The sequence below is a fragment of the Micromesistius poutassou genome (assembly GCF_964030765.1).
Source record: "Micromesistius poutassou genome assembly, chromosome: 23".
Lineage (NCBI taxonomy): Eukaryota > Metazoa > Chordata > Actinopteri > Gadiformes > Gadidae > Micromesistius > Micromesistius poutassou.
Genome location: NC_140293.1, coordinates 3,363,535 through 3,381,312, shown reverse-complemented (window position 1 = coordinate 3,381,312; position 17,778 = coordinate 3,363,535). Strand labels below are relative to the sequence as shown.

Below are 17,778 nucleotides of genomic sequence, written 5' to 3'. Positions count from 1 at the left end.
TATATTTGCGTATGTATATACATATATATATATATACATACACACTGTGTATAATAAGTGTGTATCTATATACATATATATATACATACTTAATATAGTATATTTGTACCAGAACTACTGGTTACTACTGTGTGTATGTATCTCATATATATATATATATATATATATATATATATATATATATATATATCTCATACACTCATACAGTATATCTCATATATATAAACACACACACAAACAAACAAACTTACTTCAATTCATTCACTCAATGCATTTGAACCACTAGTACACAATTTTGTTCTAGTATTAATTAGTACTCCTCTTATATTACTATATTGTATTTATACATACATAAATGCATGTACATACATACCGTACAATGATCACATACCATACCCACATGAGAGACCTTTCTGAGTTTACCTGCTAAGATTAGTGAGTGATTGACTCACGTGAGGTGGGCCTCTGGGTGGACTAAACCATCTATTCGTGGCAGCGGGCCAGATGGCAGTGGTGATATTTGGAGACGGCACTAATCCAGATTAGGATTTGAACAGATTACAACCGACATGTTTATTATACACTGCAACGCCCATAGACAAGATGACACTACCTGGCAAAGCACGTGTTATGCAAATTGACGTACCGCACCTGGCAATAAACACACACACACACAAAGCCAGTGGAACTATGTTTACCCTTGAAACAAAACATTGTTTTTAATCTTTTAATTAGTAAATGACTTAAGGGCACTTAATGGGATGATCCTCACCTGGGTTTGTGTAAAGGACACTTTACCTGGAACTCTACCTAGAACTCCAACTCGTAATCAATGTGAACTGTGTTTACATTGTGAACATGAATGTACCTCATTACAGTGGTCTGTTCCTGTCACAGGAACCAACAACCACCATTAAGGTTGTGAGGAATATTGTGTTTATACAATATGTATAACATACAGGAACTATATGTGGATATCAAAGAAAATGAAATGATGGCCGTGTTTGAAGCACACACGTGTGTGATAAAATACATAAAATAGGCTAACCTAAATTATGTATTTTATCACTCGCACGTGCATATTGCTTCAAAACACCCAAATCACATCATAGGGGACACAAGCAGTTAAAACACACTTCAACATTAATATGTGTAGCTAGAAACGTTGATAAATAAGGTAACTGTGGTTCTGAAACGTCAGCGTATCCGTGGTTCGCCAGAATGTACGTTCAGCCATGTATATTAAAAACGATTCAATTAATATATTTAGTAAAGTACAGTGTGTGGACGAATGGAACTCTGGGAGGTTTTCCTATGTGAATAAAAAAAAACAGAAGCCAACTTGCCCGTGGAAGAAGACAGCAAATAGCCGATGGGGTTCACCATATATAGCTTGGAGACCACACCTGCACAGGTGAACCACATCGTCCAATTATTAAATATACTGAAGCATTCAAACACACTAAAGATGGCAGGTGCCCCCCCGCTGGAACCAAGTGCCTTTTTATCCAGATTATTGTCTTGTTGACAACACCCTCTAGTGTCAGTGGGACATTTTTAGCACAGACAAACATTGTGTATAAAAATGATTGACCTTAATAACATTGGAACCTTATTAATTCAAAATGCAGTTGTATAAATTACATGTAAATAGCTATGAGGTGAGCGTGAGGTGGAGCAGCAGGGCCCTACGGTGGAGCAGCAGGGCCCTACGGTGGAGCAGCAGGGCCCCACCGTGGAGCAGTAGGGCCCTACGGTGGAGCAGCAGGGCCCCACCGTGGAGCAGTAGGGCCCCACTGTGGAGCAGTAGGGCCCCACCGTGGAGCAGTAGGGCCCAAGGATGGAGCAGAACCAACAAGAAGTCATTTGTGGACAACAGACTTGTTTAACAGCTGATTTTATTCATAATAAGATCACAAGTCTGATGAAAATCACCATCCTCTGTCATTCATTTGTACTCTCATTCATTCAAACATTCATTCATTCATTCATTCATACATACATACATCCATCTCCACAGTTCATGTGTTTGTCTCCTCACAGGGTGATCTTGGTGTTTCTGAAACTGGAGTTATCCCTAAACAAAAAAAATAACATAATTAATAAAAAATAACAATAGTAGAAATAATCACAATTAAACTGGAGTTATCCCTAAAATAAACCAAAAAGATTGGATAGGATAATAAGGGAACATTAACAATAATAATTATAATATACCGCTAAACGATAATTACAACAATAAAGATAATCATAATAATTTAATCATAATAAACAATACAAACTGACAATAATGATGACAATCATAAGAAACAGATAAAGGTTATGGTTGGGTGCTTAGGGTTAGGTAGTTAGGGTTAAGGAGGGTTAGAGAGTTATGGTTAAGGTTCTTACTTGATGTATGTTTTGTTCTTCATAATGGTGCTAGGTAGTTAGTGTCAAATGAGGTGTGTTTTATACTCCATGAAGGTGCTAGTTGGTTTGGGTTAGAAAGTCTTACTTGATGCTGTCGTTGTGTGTTTTGTACTCCATGATGGTGTTAGGAGGAAGGTTTAAGACTCGTCTCAGAGTGTCACGGATGCGTGACGTTGTGGTCTGGTCGCTGGACGTCCGGTTCCAGATGGACAAAATATCTTCCTGTAAAACCACACACACACCTTCTGGGTTAGAGAGTATAAACCCACACACACCTATAGGGTTGAACGCAATAGAATGCATACACACCTATTAGGTGAGACGGTTCATAACACATACACACCTATAGGGTTAGACAGTATAAAACACATAATCACCTGTTGGGTTAGACAGTATAGAACACGTACACATTAGGGCTGGGTGATATGGACCAAAAGTCATATCAGATATTTTCAAGCAGAATGTCGATATAAGATATATATCGATATTTGTTGACGCAATAACATAGATGCCGTTGTCGTGCTCCAACTTGTCATTGTACATCGGGGGCGGCGCTGTGCTTTCATTTCCCGCCTGCCTGCGTCGCTGTGCTCATTAACCTGCCTTGCTGATTGCAAAGTAAATCCAAAATTTGGGTGTAGGCCAAGGTAGCTAAACATTTTAAAATGAGTCAGTCAAAAACAGTCGGAGCAAGATGTAGCAAATGCGTTTGGCCCCGCTGAAGGGGATTTTAAAAAGTGACGTGAGTGAAAGAGTGGGGCCGGGGCAGAGTGTGTGTGAGCCAGAGGCAGAGCGGGACGGAGAGAGATAAGCAGAGCAGAGTTCTGTACGGGTCTTATTTTGCAAACCTGCAACCGCCCGTACCCGCAATACTTAAAACCTCATCTGACACATTCCGACAGTAGCGCGAATGACATTTGTGATGGAAAAATCGACATGTTGTTCATTTTATAACTTAGGCCTTGTTTTCTATATTCACGTATTGTCTTGCCATCCTGCCTTTCCCCAGAGTCGACTATTTATTGACCTTCGTTCAGCCACCTCACCAAGGAGCGATGTCGTCAAAATGTTAACCCATGTGCTCTGGTCAGCTCTCCCACCTTCCTCCTCAGAGTCAATCAAAATGTTAACCCTTATGCTGTGGTCAGCTGTCCCACCTTCCTTAGAGTCAACCAATAATATAACCTTCGTACTTGGGTAAACCGGTCACAAAGAAGAAGACATCCTCTTAGGCACTCTTCTCCTTGATAAGAACACAGGCAACTCTGTGTCTTGGGTAAACATTACTTGATTTGATTATTATCTGCAATGTGAGAAGGATCTGAAACTGTATAAATAACTGTCAAACTGTATTCTGGACTCATTCTGGAGAGGAGGCTACTGTATGCATGCATTAAACCTAGGATAATTGTCTGCCAAGTGTTGTGCTTTTTTGCATTGAGAAATCTCATCAGTCCTAGACGCAATATCTATTAAAGGAAATTGCCACGACACATTCCGCACCCGACCAGACCCGCTATAAATTGATACCGACGCCCGACCCGCACCCGAAGGAAAATTAGACACATTAGATGGAATGCCGGGGAATTACACTACCTGGTGTTTGGCGTGGTGCTCTAGATTACTGTGCAAAAAAGCACATCATCAGGTTTAGTTGACTCCTCCGCTCCTGAATATCATATCCAGCACCGGAGAAGTCTCGCTGGCTTGCTGCCCAGGATGCACTGAGCAGGGATGGCGAGGATAAATCTGGCATTCTGAGCAATATTGGGAAATGAACGACCGTGCTCTCCCCACCACGATAACACACCAAAAGGGTCATCTTTAGGTGTTTTGTCAATCAAGGTAAGCAGCAACTTCGTCCCGATACTGAGGAGCCTCATCACTGGAATCCTCTACGTCCGATAGTGCACTCCGCTGACACACAAGCTCGCTTCTCAGCCGGGGGCACTGCTCTCATCGTTTTGAAATGCAGGCATATTTTGTAAAGGTGTCATTAATAATGATTTTTTTATTTGCACGTGAGGCCTTGAAAATTGCAATCGCAAAAACACGCGACCGACCCGCGCTGTTCAGGCGTCCGACCCGACCTGCACCCGTGTCCGACACAGTACATTATTTTTCACCTGTTTCATTCAAATTGTGCGGGTACCCGAACCCGTACAGGACTCTGAAGCAGAGTGAGGAAATAGCAGGTGGCAGGCACGCACTAAACTAACTTTATCGATGTTGACGATAGCGCCTTGTTCCATATCTTGTTTGAAAAAATATTGATATATTTCAAATATCGATACACCGCCCAGCCCTAATACACACCTGTAGGGTTAGACAGTATAGAACACATTCAACCTATAGGGTTAGACAGTATAGAACACATACACAACGACAGGGTTAGGGTCAGACATTACTGTAGTACTAGTTCTAATGGTACAATACCTGGAAGCGTATGGACACCACCACGCCACAGACTTCCTCCCCCACCATGAATTGCTCCCCCACCATGGCCAGGATGATGTTCTCCCAGAAACGACTCGCCAGGCCTTTACGAAGACGGATGATCCACTTGCCCCCACTTCGGTTTGCATCGTCCTATAAACACACATGATATGATATGATATATACATTACATACACACACACATACGTATATACACACACACTCTTTTTGCCACACTTGGACTAGGGATGTTAAAAATGTGTTGACTCAACGATCGATTCTCAACTTGTGCTTGAGTTTATGTATAAACTTCTTAAATGTCCTGTTCAAAACGTTGCAACACATTTCTGTTTTCAAAATAACTAAAAATGATAGTCGGAGATATGCTGCCCATGCGTAGTCGCGTAGGAAGAGGTTCCGCGATCTGATCGCATTTCTCGAGCCAGATTACACCGTTCCATGTCGCCCAAATATGACTGTGCGGCTGGACACGTCGACTCACAAAATACATCGTTAACATCCCTAGCTTGGACGCCATTGTTTTGCCGGTTCAGTTTACACCGCTAGACTTGTACCACTGATTCAATCCGCCTAAGATCCAATTATTACTCAGTGTAATATATTATATCAAACATATAATACAAAAAACATTATCCAATTACCCATGGTTAATAGCCTAATACTAAGCATAAGACCTATAGATAACCTGTATGATCCAAGAGCTATTTTAGTGATGTTTGTTAAAAATGGCAAGGTCAGCTAAGTCATCTCTTCCGAGTGGACTGTGCTGTATGAGAGAATATAGCTTTCAGACCGCTCCAGACTAATTTCTGACCAATTCTGCATCCCTCCCGATTGTTTTGAGAAATCGATCTTGCCCACCAATCGCTAAGCTCCACCACTGGTGCTCTACTAAAGTCTGTCTGTGCTCAATAACAGAGAAACTACTTTATTTTATGTGGGTAACCCTGAATAAATATATAGGTAATGATAATACTATATAACATACACTTACCTCCCACATTGGTTTGATCCCTTCCTTAAAGAGGTGGAAGTCACTGTGTCCCGTAAGATCCCCAGGTCGGATCAGATGACTGTACAGCTTCCAGAACTGTTCAACCTACCCACAGACACACACACACACAGTTAAACCAGATGACGGTTTAAAGTCTTTTCCAGAACTGTTCCAACTAAAAACAGACAGAGTATATCTACCAGAACTGTTAACAATTTACTAATTAAAAATAAATGAATTGGATGCCACCAAATCAAAAAGTCGGTGGCACCAGTAGAAAATGTAAGCCCTGCTGTTGTACAGCTTCCAGAACTGTTCAACCTAATCACACAGCAGTGCTTACAGAGGCAACTGTGGCGATCTGTCGGATGTTCTGCTCGTAGCTTTGGATGCTGGCTGGTCTGCTAGGAGTCCTTCTGCTGAACCACAGACTGTAGTTGTACTGGAGTGGGTGTTCCCCCGGACCTGGGGAGACTGACTGCAACACACAAACACATTTATGATTATATGATTATACTATTATGATAAAATATACACATACACAATAAAAATGAAATATAGAACTTAGAAATAACAAAGTCACCTTGTGTGGGTTGTTGCCGTTAGGGTCATCCCTGGCATTCATCAACTCGTCCAAATCTTCATCTTCATCTTTAATCCTAAAACACGAAAATAACCATCTTCATTACTTTTAATCCAAGAACATAAAGATACAATTTCATCTAAAAAAACAAAGATATCAGCATTCCCAAAACAACAATAGTTATAATAAGATAGATACGTTCTGTGTTTGTTTTACTGGGAATATCGCTGACACTACATCGGCAGTCACGTTACCCTTCTCACTAGTTATCTTAAAGAGCTAGCTGTTAACCAGTTAGCTTAAAGAGCTAGCCATCAACGTATTATCCTAAACAGCAAGTTAGCTACTAACCTGTTAACTAGTTACATCAAAGAGCTGGTTAGCTTAAAGACTTAAGCCAAACAGCCAACAAAAATGAGTCATACTGACCGTGAGTTGTTATTTGGTTGAATAACGCATACAGTAAATGTACATACAGTTCCAGTTGATTCATTTCTCTTCCGACTCCAGCAGTCGACTCCGATGCGAACTCTTGAGGCTGTTGACTCACTGTAACTGCAGTAGTCAGTGTTTTGGTTAAACACTGGTTGAACTGCACTAGTTAGTGGTTTGGTTAACCACTGGTTGAACTCCTAATTGGGCTTCAGTTTAGCTAACTAATGTTCCAAAGTTGAAGCACTTTTGATTCTAACCTCAGTATCTAAACTATGGTTAAATGACTAATGCCGTCGATACAGTTACACTGGTCTCATTATAAACGCGTTTTATTTCACTATGATTTCAAACAGGTTAAAGTATAAACGTGTTTAACTCACTAAACTGCTTTAATTCAGCCCCGCGTTAGTTTTAGGTTTGATTATCTTCCTTCCGGAAACCACGCGCATGCGCATTCAAATGGTACGGGTAATGAATAGGGACATTGGCAAATAGACTGAAAAGCGAAAACGATTTAAACGGCACCTGTGGTACAATGCAAGAAAAACAGCTATCCATGTTTTTAAAAATAAGAAGAAAACGAATTGGAAGTAATACAAAATTTCTCATGATACAAAATTTGATGACTTATATTCACTATAAAGAGACCTCCACTAAGAGACCTCCAAGAGACCTCCATAAGAGACCTCCACTAAGAGACCTCCATAAGAGACCTCCATAAGAGACCTCCATAAGAGACCTCCACTAAGAGACCTCCACTAAGAGACCTCCACTAAGAGACCTCCATAAGAGACCTCCACTAAGAGACCTCCACTAAGAGACCTCCATAAGACACCTCCACTAAGAGACCTCCACTAAGAGACCTCCATAAGAGACCTCCATAAGAGACCTCCATAAGAGACCTCCACTAAGAGACCTCCACTAAGAGACCTCCATAAGAGACCTCCACTAAGAGACCTCCACTAAGAGACCTCCATAAGAGACCTCCAAGAGACCTCCAAGAGACCTCCATAAGAGACCTCCATAAGAGACCTCCACTAAGAGACCTCCAAGAGACCTCCACTAAGAGACCTCCACTAAGAGACCTCCATAAGAGACCTCCACTAAGAGACCTCCACTAAGAGACCTCCATAAGAGACCTCCATAAGAGACCTCCACTAAGAGACCTCCATAAGAGACCTCCAAGAGACCTCCACTAAGAGACCTCCACTAAGAGACCTCCACTAAGAGACCTTCACAAGGAGATTGCGATTAGGAGAACTCTTATAGAAGAGGCACACAAACACAAACACGCACCAATACACAAACAGACATTTGTATTATTATTTTTTATTTTCCAAAACACATCATACATGTGTGGCATACATGAGGATAGAACAACAAATCCAGAAAAAGGATCAATAACAAGATTGGCACAGGGCTCTCCACAGCCATGTGATTGGCTAATGGGCTCTCCAACCAGGAAGTGCAGAGGATTGGTCTAGATCCATAAAGGTGTGTCTTACTAAGGACAGTTCATGTTCACAAGTTCACAAGGTCACACATCTGTGTTCGCGTGCGTGTGCGTGTGCGGGTGTGCGTGTACATGTGGGGGTGTGCGTGTGCGTGTGCGTGTGTGTGTGTGTGTGTGTGTGTGTGTGTGTGTGTGTCTGGGGGGGGTTGGGTGTGTTCTACTGGTCGCTAACTCTCAGTTTGAAGGACACTCGGCCAGCGAACTTGTCTCTCTCTGCTCCCGGGGCTATGGTGTTGGAGACCACCACACACTCCACCGCCACATCCTGGTTCATCGTCAGGTTCATGAACTTCACTGCCACCAGTGGCTGTGTGTAGTTCACCTACACACACACACACACACACACACACACACACAGATAAGATCATTCTTAAAGGGGTGGACAACAGGATTTATGGACGTGAAACCCCAGAACATCACAGAGGGATGTATGCACCATACCTACTGAATATTTGTCCAGGAAATGTTAACTGTATATTAATATAATATATAATATATATATAATATAATGTAATATCAAGCTCATCTTAGAAAGTAGACCCAACCAAACCTAACCCGTATACCTGGGCTCTCTTGCCGTAGTAGGGATAGTACATCAAGTTGAAAGCTGCGTTGGAAGGAAAGTATGCAAGCTGTCCGAGATTTACATCTTCCCTCTGAAACAACAAATTATATATTATACACACACAGTATTTATATACACACATCTCAACTGCTGCTACTAAAAATACAAATAAACCGTCTCTATCTCTTGTTTCGGAAGTGCATAGGTAAATCGTACGATGTGTTTGTCAGCTATGGTGCCAGACTGATGGTGTTCCAGGCAATAGTCAGACCCATATACAGTATTTGTCTCGTCAGACCATCTGTGTTTTCAGGAGCACAACAAACAGTTTGTGCTAATCATTTATCTAAAAGCACAATCGCCCCAAAACATTTGATTCATTGGATTCAACATCCTTATAATTGAATGCTTGTGGGTGGAATTGGAACTAGCGGTAGAATCCATGAACCGTACATCTGGCTAATACAAACAACAGCTGGGCTACCAGACAGCTAACTGTTCTGTGTTCTATGGCTCAGCAGTCAGATTTTACCTTTCCTTACCCATCCTCTTCTCCCACTTTGTTAACTGGATGGGGTTAGATGTTACGAAGCCAATGAAGGGGTTAGATGATAAGAACAAATGAAGGGGTGAGCTGTAAGGTGATATGAAGACATGAAGTGTTGAATATAAGTGTATGAAACATGCAGGGGTTAGATGATAAGAACACATGAAATGGTTAGATGATATGAACACACCAAGGTGTTAGATGATATGAACACATGAATGGATTAGAATATATTTATTGGTTCACCTTTGAAGCACAGGTCACGTAGGGAGACAGGCCCTCCTTCCCTGGTAACATTCCAATCACCTAGGCAACCGACAGACAGACAATCAGGCAAATACATACATGACAACAAATCTGGTTAACAAAACATCACAAAAAAAAATGATGGTTAGAGGGTTAGGGTTATAGAGTTCGAGGCTAAGGGTTAGAGGGTTAGGGTAAGGGTTAGAGGGATAAGGGGTTAGTGTTTTTAAGGGGTTTTACCCGGTTGAGTTTGATGAGGACACAGGGCTGACCACTCTGGTAACCATAGGAACGATCTTGGAGCCCGGAACATTCCTCCAGCACAGTGCGATTAAACTGACAGGAGCGCTTCGGATGGTTCCTGACCTAGAAAGACAGACGGATTAGAGAGACAGACAGGTTAGCCCTGGAGACCTTGTTTACATCATTTCTAATGGTTTGGCCCCTCCTTCACCATGTGGATTTGTGTTTACTCGCTCAGTAAATTCTACTAAATCCTCAAGAACATTCTCTATATGTGACTGTACCATACCATTTTGCTGCGCTGCATTTGGGTCATCAGCTTTTCTATAAAATCCAAACACACACAGTATCCAACCACTAATCGGTGGGGCCACGATTAGTGGTCGAATATTGCGTGTGGCTGTTGTGTGTAGCTTGGTATTGCGTGTTGTGTGTGTTATATTTGGTTAATCTCTGTGTTCTGTCTCTACGCTGTATTGTTTTTTCTATTGTCCTTTCTCTCTTTGTATGTTTGTCTGTTTGTCTGTGACCTGCCACGGGACTAGAGATGCAAATGGTTTTAAAGCTATAGGTACACTGCAAAATGTTGCAAATGTTTACATGGCTGTTTTAAACTGCACATGGTTCCTTTTAAATAGAATACATTAAACAAAAAGAGACAGGTTAGCAGGTTACCTAGAGAAAGAGACGGCTTAAAGAGAAAGGTTGGTTAGATCTGCACAAACTGACTGGTTGGAGAGACAAACGAGTGAGACGTAGAGAGACAGGAGGTTGGAGGGCAGGTTAGAGAGAGAGATAATAGCGACTGACAGGTTACCCCTGAGAGAGACAGATAAGAACTAGAGATACAGACAGGTTAGAGAAACAGAAAGGTTTGACCTTGAGAGACAGACAGGCTAGTGAGACAGACAGGTTGGACCAAAAGAGACAGGGGTTAAAGAGACGGAGAGGTTAGACGTAGAGAGACAGACGGGTTAGAGAGACAGACAGGTTAGATATAGAGAGACAGATCGGTTAGAGAGACAGACAGGTTAGACCCAGAGAGACAGATGGGTTGGGGGTCAGACAGGTTAGACACTAGAGAGACCTACAGGTTAAAGCTAGAATGAGACAGGTGAGACCCAAAGAGAGAGACAGGTTAGACCTAGAGAGAGACAGGATATATCTAAAGAGAAGGATAGATTAGACCTAAAGAGAGACTGGGGAGATCTAGAGAGAGACACAGGTTAGCTGTACAGATATATTAGACACAGGTAAGACATAGTGAGACAGACTGACCTCCGCACTGTCCTCTTGAATGAAGAACTGGTCTGGCACACAATCATCGTTGGTCTGAGCCTGATAGTTGTCATTGTATGCTGGGAGAGAGAGCATCAGAGAGACAGTCAGACAGAGAGAGAGGTGGAGAGAGAGACACGGTATAGAGAGAGAGAGACAGATTTAATACTAACCCTAATGCTGTTTAATACTACAACTACTACCACTACTGCTTAGTACCAACCCTATTTACTACTACCGCTGAACTACAGTGTCATTCATTTAAACAAAAACAACCTCCTTGGGTGAACTGGCTAAACAAACAGAGACATCTAAACCCACTACCTGTATGCTGGATCCTCTCCCTACAAAGGTTCTTAAAGAACACGGTTTGACCTGCAATGCTCAACATCATGAACCTCCTCATGTCTACTGGAACAGTTGCCTCGACTTTTAAGACTGCTGTGAAAGAACCTCTACCCACGAAGCCTGGACCCTGAAGTACTCAGCAGCTATTGGCCCGTATCGGACCCTTCCTGTCTAAAGTACTGGACAGAATTGAAGCTTGCCTAACCCTCAATCACCTGATGAAGAACAACTTATATGAACCCTTTTAGTCCGGGTTTTGCACTTTCTATTTCACTGAAACTGTCGTTAAACTTGGTAAACTTCTCCTTACTAAGAATAGCGATGCAAGCTCCCCGAGGGAGCCTGACCTCACTGATGATTTCAACATCATTGACCGTAGCAATCTCTTCTTGATTGTCTCGAAACATTATGTGGGCATCAAAGACTGCTCTTCTCTGATTAGATCTTATCTCACAAATAGAACGCAATTTGTTCTTTGTGAAGAATCAAAATCAAAAGACTGCAAAGACCTAAGCTTTGGTCTCGCCTAAGGGCGGGTCCATGGTCCACTGACCTTTGCAATCTGCATGCTCCGTCTAGGTGATATTATTTGCGGTGATGGAATTAGCTTTCACTGTTATGTGGACAATACTCTAAAATTGGATCGACTTGGGGAACGACTTCCCCCAGACCCAGAAGGTTGTTTCTTGTCTGACTGCAATTAAAGGATGGATGTACCAAAACTATTTGCAGCTCAACACAGGGAAAACAGAGTGGATAATCATCAGCCTGAAGAAACAACAGACACAATTTGTAAATGTCACACAATATCCCATTGCGTAACAGTATCACCAGAACTGCATTTTCCATCTTAGAAATTGCTAAAATGCGACGGATGTTATCTGCAGCGAATGCGGACACTCATCCACTCGTTTACATATCGTCTACACTAGATAATGTAATGTGCTGTTCTCTGGTTTACTGAACGTCACCACGAAAACCTCCAGCTTGTGCAGAACGCCCCAGCTAGATTTCTAACTAGATTCAAGATGTGACAAATAAAAACCTTTGAAATTATTCTGAATCTTTGAATCTTTACTAGAACCAGAAAATGACTCAAATGACTTCCAATTCTCTCCTCCCTCCCCTGGTTCCCAATGAATGCCAAGTTTAATTTAACCTGCCAACCCTGCTGTCTATTGGCAGTAGAGCTACGGTTCACTCCATGTTCCTGGTCCACCATGACTGGACCACCCGTGATGCCCACCAGCTTGCTCAACAGCCAGATGGTGTGTACACCTCGTATATGCAGCCTATTGGCATTATATCTTCCCATGAGCACATCTTTAGCAGAACTATGTCTATTTCACCTATATATATATATATATATATATATATATACATGTGTGTGTGTGTGTGTGTGTGTTGTGTGTGTGTTTCTTACGTTCCAGGAAGGAGTCGAGGCTTTGGGCGTGTATGTCCCACGTCTCCGTGTTCTCAGGAGAGAAGCGCAGTTCAAGCAGCTCCCCTCGGGGACGAATCATTAACCCTGTCAACCCAAACGACCAGTCATCAACCAATCATAAACTGTCAGTGTGAGGATGTGTGAGTGTGTGGGTGGTTGTGTTGGTGTTTGTGTGTGAGTGTGTGTGTGTGTGTGTGTGTGTGTGTGTGTGTCTATGGGAGATAGAGAACATTTGTGTGTTTTTATGCCTATGTCTATCTGTGTATGAGAGAGAGAGAGAGCAAGAGAGAGCAAGAGAGAAAGAGTGTTAGAGAGAGAGTGTGAGAGAGTGTGTGTGTGTGTCTGTCTGTCGGTCTGAGCGAGTTTGTATGTGTGTGTTTGTGCGTGTGTGCGTGTGTGCGTGTGTGCGTGTGTGTGCGTGTGTGTGTGTGTGTGTGTGTGTGTGTGTGTGTGTGTACCTGGGGTGACAAGGCGGTCCTGATTTGTGGGTGTGAAGTCGTCGAGTGTCAGCAGCATGACGTACATGGTGAACACAAACATCCCGGCCAGGAAGAGGTAAAACACCAGGTAGAAGGACAGAATCAGCCCTATAGAGACACACAGATATATATAGAACACCAGCTCTATAGAGACACACACACACACAGATAGATATAGAACACCAGCTCTATAGAGACACACAGATAGATATAGAACACCAGCCCTATAGAGACACACATATAGATATAGAACACCAGCCCTATAGAGACACACAGATAGAGATGGAGGTAAAACACTAGGTAGAAGGACAGCACCAGCCCTATAGAGACACACATATAGATATAGAACACCAGCCCTATAGAGATGCACACACACACACACACAGATAGAACTAAAATACCAGGTGTCGTGAAAAAATGGCACTTATTCGAGTATGTTTCATCTCGTTGTTGTAGTAGAGGTGTTCTACTTCGATGAAGGAAAGACGGATGAATGGATGAATGTCATAAAACGATTTATTACAGCAATAAAATCATGCAATCGAATCATGCAATCCGGAATTGGTTCAAGAAGCAACTCTGGAACAAAGGGAATCCTAATGTATATATATCGGTGAGGATTGTGTGGTAAAGATGTCCCGCCTTTAGGGTCTGATTTATCTCTGAGTTTTCAACCTCCTGAAGGCGGCAGTAGCTTAGGAGGTAAAGCGGGGTTGGCTGGTAACTGCAAGGTTGCTAGTTCGATCCCTGGCTCCTCCTAGCTGAGCGTCGAGGTGTCCATGAGCAAGGACCTAACTCTAACTGCTTCCGACGAGCTGGCTGTCAGCTTGCATGGTTGACTCCGCCGTCGGTGTGTGAATGTGTGCATGAATGGGTTAATGTCAGGCAATATTGTAAAGCGCTTTGGGTGAAAGGGCTATATAAATGCAGTCCATCCTCTGGTGTTGTTTTGACCACTCGATGAGCAGAAACTAGTAAAAGCTGGTCAGAACTATAGTGTTATTATATTATTATGTATTAATAATATAATAATATTATTATGGAGGGGCTCTCTTGTGATTCTCCTTTGAGTTGAACCTGCTTTACTCAGAACGGTCCCTGAGAACTGAGATGTGATTGTGGCGTACGTGTGAAGTATTAGGTTAGCGTTCATTTATGGTTCACAATTAGCATTTGGGGTTAAAGGTTAGGGTTATTGTTTTGATCATTGAATTAGAGTTAATTCAACTCTCTCTCTCTCTCTCTCTCTCTCTCTCTCTCTCTCTCTCTCTCTCTCTCTCTCTCTCTCTCTCTCTCTCTCTCTCTCTCTCTCTTTAAGTGGACCGCCCACTTTTAACCTACATTCTGTCTGGGAGGGGGAGGGGGAAGTCTGCAACTTATACACACACAATTATACACACGCATGTATTTTCAAGTGGATATTCCCACTTTTGTCAATATGGTAATGATAATACAAGAGATAATACGAGAGAGAGAGAGATAAAGAAAGACAAAGAGCGATCAGGGGCACAATGGGGAGAGAAAGAGAAATTAAGAGCTATATAGAGAGAGCAAGATTAAGGGAGAGAGAGATTGGAAGGACAGAGAGGGATGGAGAGAGAAAATGTGATAAACTGATATAGATGAGAGAGAGTAAGAGACAGAGATATATGGAGAAAAAAAGAGAGTGGAATAGAGAGAGAGACATGGAGAAAGAGAGAGTAAGAGAGAGACACAGAGATAGAAAGAGTATAGGAGAGAAAGAGTAAGAGAGAGAGACAGAAAGAGAGGGTGAGAGAGAGAGTGTAAGAGAGTGAGAGATACAGAGAGATGGAGAGAAAGAGAGAGGGAGTACCAGATGTAGACAGATTATAGTCCAATCGAACTCTTCTCTAATCCAGATTAACACAAGCACGCACACACACTCTCACACACATAACCCAAATGAGAAAATAGGTAGTAATGTGTGTGTGTGTGTGTGTGTGTGTGTGTGTGTGTGTGTGTGTGTGTGTGTGTGTGTGTGTGTGTATGTGTGTATGTGTGTATGTATGTGTGTATGTGTGTATGTGTGTGTGTGTGCGTGCGTGTGTGCATGTGTGTGTGTGTCTATCCTTAAGTGCTAGTCCAAAATCCAGGCCACAGCAACAGAGGAATTGTGGGTAATATGACGTCGCCGTGTAGCTTATGTAAGCCTGATTCACATGCAGTCCTTCAGCACACGCTACGCATCGAAGATTGTATGATGATGAAGAGCCAGACACACAGCCCATTCACCACGACGGACAAACAGAGACCCTCACTCACATCACTAAGGACACAAAGTCCCATTCAGCCAGCCAGACAGTCAGTCACATCCTGTCGAAACAGTCAAAACAAGGCCTGTCAACAGAGACAGAACACTGGATACAGAAACACATTTTTCTACAGCCTTATGAACAAGTAGCCAGACATAACACATAGAAACACATTTTTACACACACCAAATCGCAAACGTGTTGTGTCTCGAATCTCTCAGTTCATTTTCTATCTATTTTGTATGGGACGATATCAACACACGCTAACCAACAAGCCGCAAGACCTTCAACCAATCAGTGCAAGGAAACGTGTGAAACGTCAGTGGCAGCTATTTTGGTTGTTGATGAAAAAAAAAAGGCCTCAACGGCGCTCCCATAGGACGCTGGGGTGGACAGTCATCGTATCAACCACCCCATGTTAGATACAAAGTGGTGATTGGTCCGACCCAGGGCCAGACGCTTACAACCTGACGTAGCAGATGGTTTGCCACACAGAACCATCTGGGCAGGCATCCTCAGAGTCTGTTTGGATGGGGGCCGGCACGTTCGAGAAATACTTGGCAGGTGGTTGGATGAACCATCTGTCCGTCACGTAGCACGTAGATCACGCGGTCCCTCGTAGGACGCTGATTGGTCCGAACCACCGGTGGTTTGGACACAAACGCATCACTTGTAGCCTGGCCAGATTGGGATCCACGATACCAGCTGCCTTGCAAGGTTAAGTGGTCCACCAGGCTACTGGTGGTCCATACTGGTAGCCTGGTGGTCTATACTGGTAGCCTAGTGATCCATAATGGGAGCCTAGTCAGCTATACTGGTAGCCTAGTGGTCCATAATTGGAGCCTAGTGGAACATACTGGTAGTCCAGTGGTCCATACTGGTAACCTAGTCATCTACACTGGTAGCTTAGTGGTCCATAATCAGAGCCCACTGGTCCATACTGGTAGCCCACTGGTCCATACTGGTAGTCCACTGGTCCATACTGGTAGTCCAGTGCTGTATTCTTCCATTCACTGCCGATTTTGTCATCTTTCAAACTTTAAACTGAAATGATCCTGTGGTCACTAAAGATCCCATGGAACTGGATGTAAGAGTTGTGGTGCTAGGACCGGTGTCCTGGCAAAACACCCACCCTGGCTCCTGTACCACATGTCCACCTACTCATCCCCTGGTCTATAATTGGAATGCGTGTTGGGGCACATAATGGCTGCCGTGCATCACCGGTACACTGGTACACTGGTAGTGTGTTGGTACATAAGTAAATAGATGGAAATTAACATAAATAAGGTCAATAGATGGAGATACAGATTCATAATAGAGATTCATAATAGATGTGCATCTCTATAATGTTATTATAGATTCATAACTTATTCATAATATATGTAAATAGAGACACATAAGGTCAATAGATAGAGATACATAAGGTCAATAGATAGAGATACATAAGGTCAATAGATACAGATACATAAGGTCAATAGATACAGATACATAAGGTCAATAGATACAGAAACATAAGGTCAATAGATGGAGATACAGATACATAAGGTCAATAGATGGAGATACAGATACATAAGGTCAATAGATAGAGATACAGATACATAAGGTCAATGGATGGAGATACTTAAGGTCAATAGATGTAAATTACCATAAATAAGGTCAATAGATGTAGATAGAGATAAAGAAGGTCATGTAAATACAGATACATAAGGTCAATATATGTAAATAACTACAAATAAGGTAAATAGATGGAGCTACATAAGGTCAATAGATGTATAAACAGATAAATAAGGTAAACAGATGGAGATACAGGTAAAGGAGGTAATGGAGATTCAGACACATAAGGTAGGTAACTGGACCTCACCCCAGCTGGTGGCAGTCCTGCCAAGGAACTCATGGGTCCTGGGGTTCCAGATGTGGTCCCATCCGCCAGCGTCTTTCTGAGGCTCGTCCTTGCCTGACAT

The 17,778-nt window shown here is 42.5% G+C and overlaps 2 protein-coding genes across 2 annotated transcripts; both read right to left on the bottom strand.

Moving 5' to 3' along the window:
* Nucleotides 1-1,881: 1,881 nt before the first annotated feature.
* eif4e2rs1 (eukaryotic translation initiation factor 4E family member 2 related sequence 1) lies at nt 1,882-7,315 on the bottom strand. Its single transcript, XM_084487280.1, has 7 exons — nt 6,923-7,315; nt 6,447-6,522; nt 6,207-6,341; nt 5,864-5,968; nt 4,849-5,001; nt 2,498-2,634; nt 1,882-2,077 (listed from the first exon to the last, which is right to left on the bottom strand). Exons 1-7 carry the CDS (start codon nt 6,937-6,939, stop codon nt 2,038-2,040), a joined length of 663 nt encoding a protein of 220 aa, XP_084343406.1. The 5' UTR covers nt 6,940-7,315; the 3' UTR covers nt 1,882-2,037.
* Nucleotides 7,316-8,551: 1,236 nt separating this feature from the next.
* On the bottom strand, nt 8,552-17,778 carry LOC311368706 (sodium/potassium-transporting ATPase subunit beta-2-like; the record flags this gene model as incomplete). Its single annotated transcript, XM_084487496.1, has 8 exons — nt 8,552-8,716; nt 8,958-9,050; nt 9,753-9,812; nt 9,993-10,118; nt 11,274-11,353; nt 13,045-13,149; nt 13,524-13,652; nt 17,679-17,778. 8 exons carry the CDS (start codon nt 17,776-17,778, stop codon nt 8,552-8,554), a joined length of 858 nt encoding a protein of 285 aa, XP_084343622.1.

What these genes read in the sequence shown, in the direction of transcription:
- eif4e2rs1 (XM_084487280.1), bottom strand. An exon ending in ACGGCAACAACCCACACAAG is followed by an intron (nt 6,342 to 6,446) that starts GTGACTTTGTTA and finishes TGTGTGTTGCAG; the next exon opens with TCAGTCTCCCCAGGTCCGGG. An exon ending in GGATCAAACCAATGTGGGAG is followed by an intron (nt 5,002 to 5,863) that starts GTAAGTGTATGT and finishes GTGTGTTTATAG; the next exon opens with GACGATGCAAACCGAAGTGG.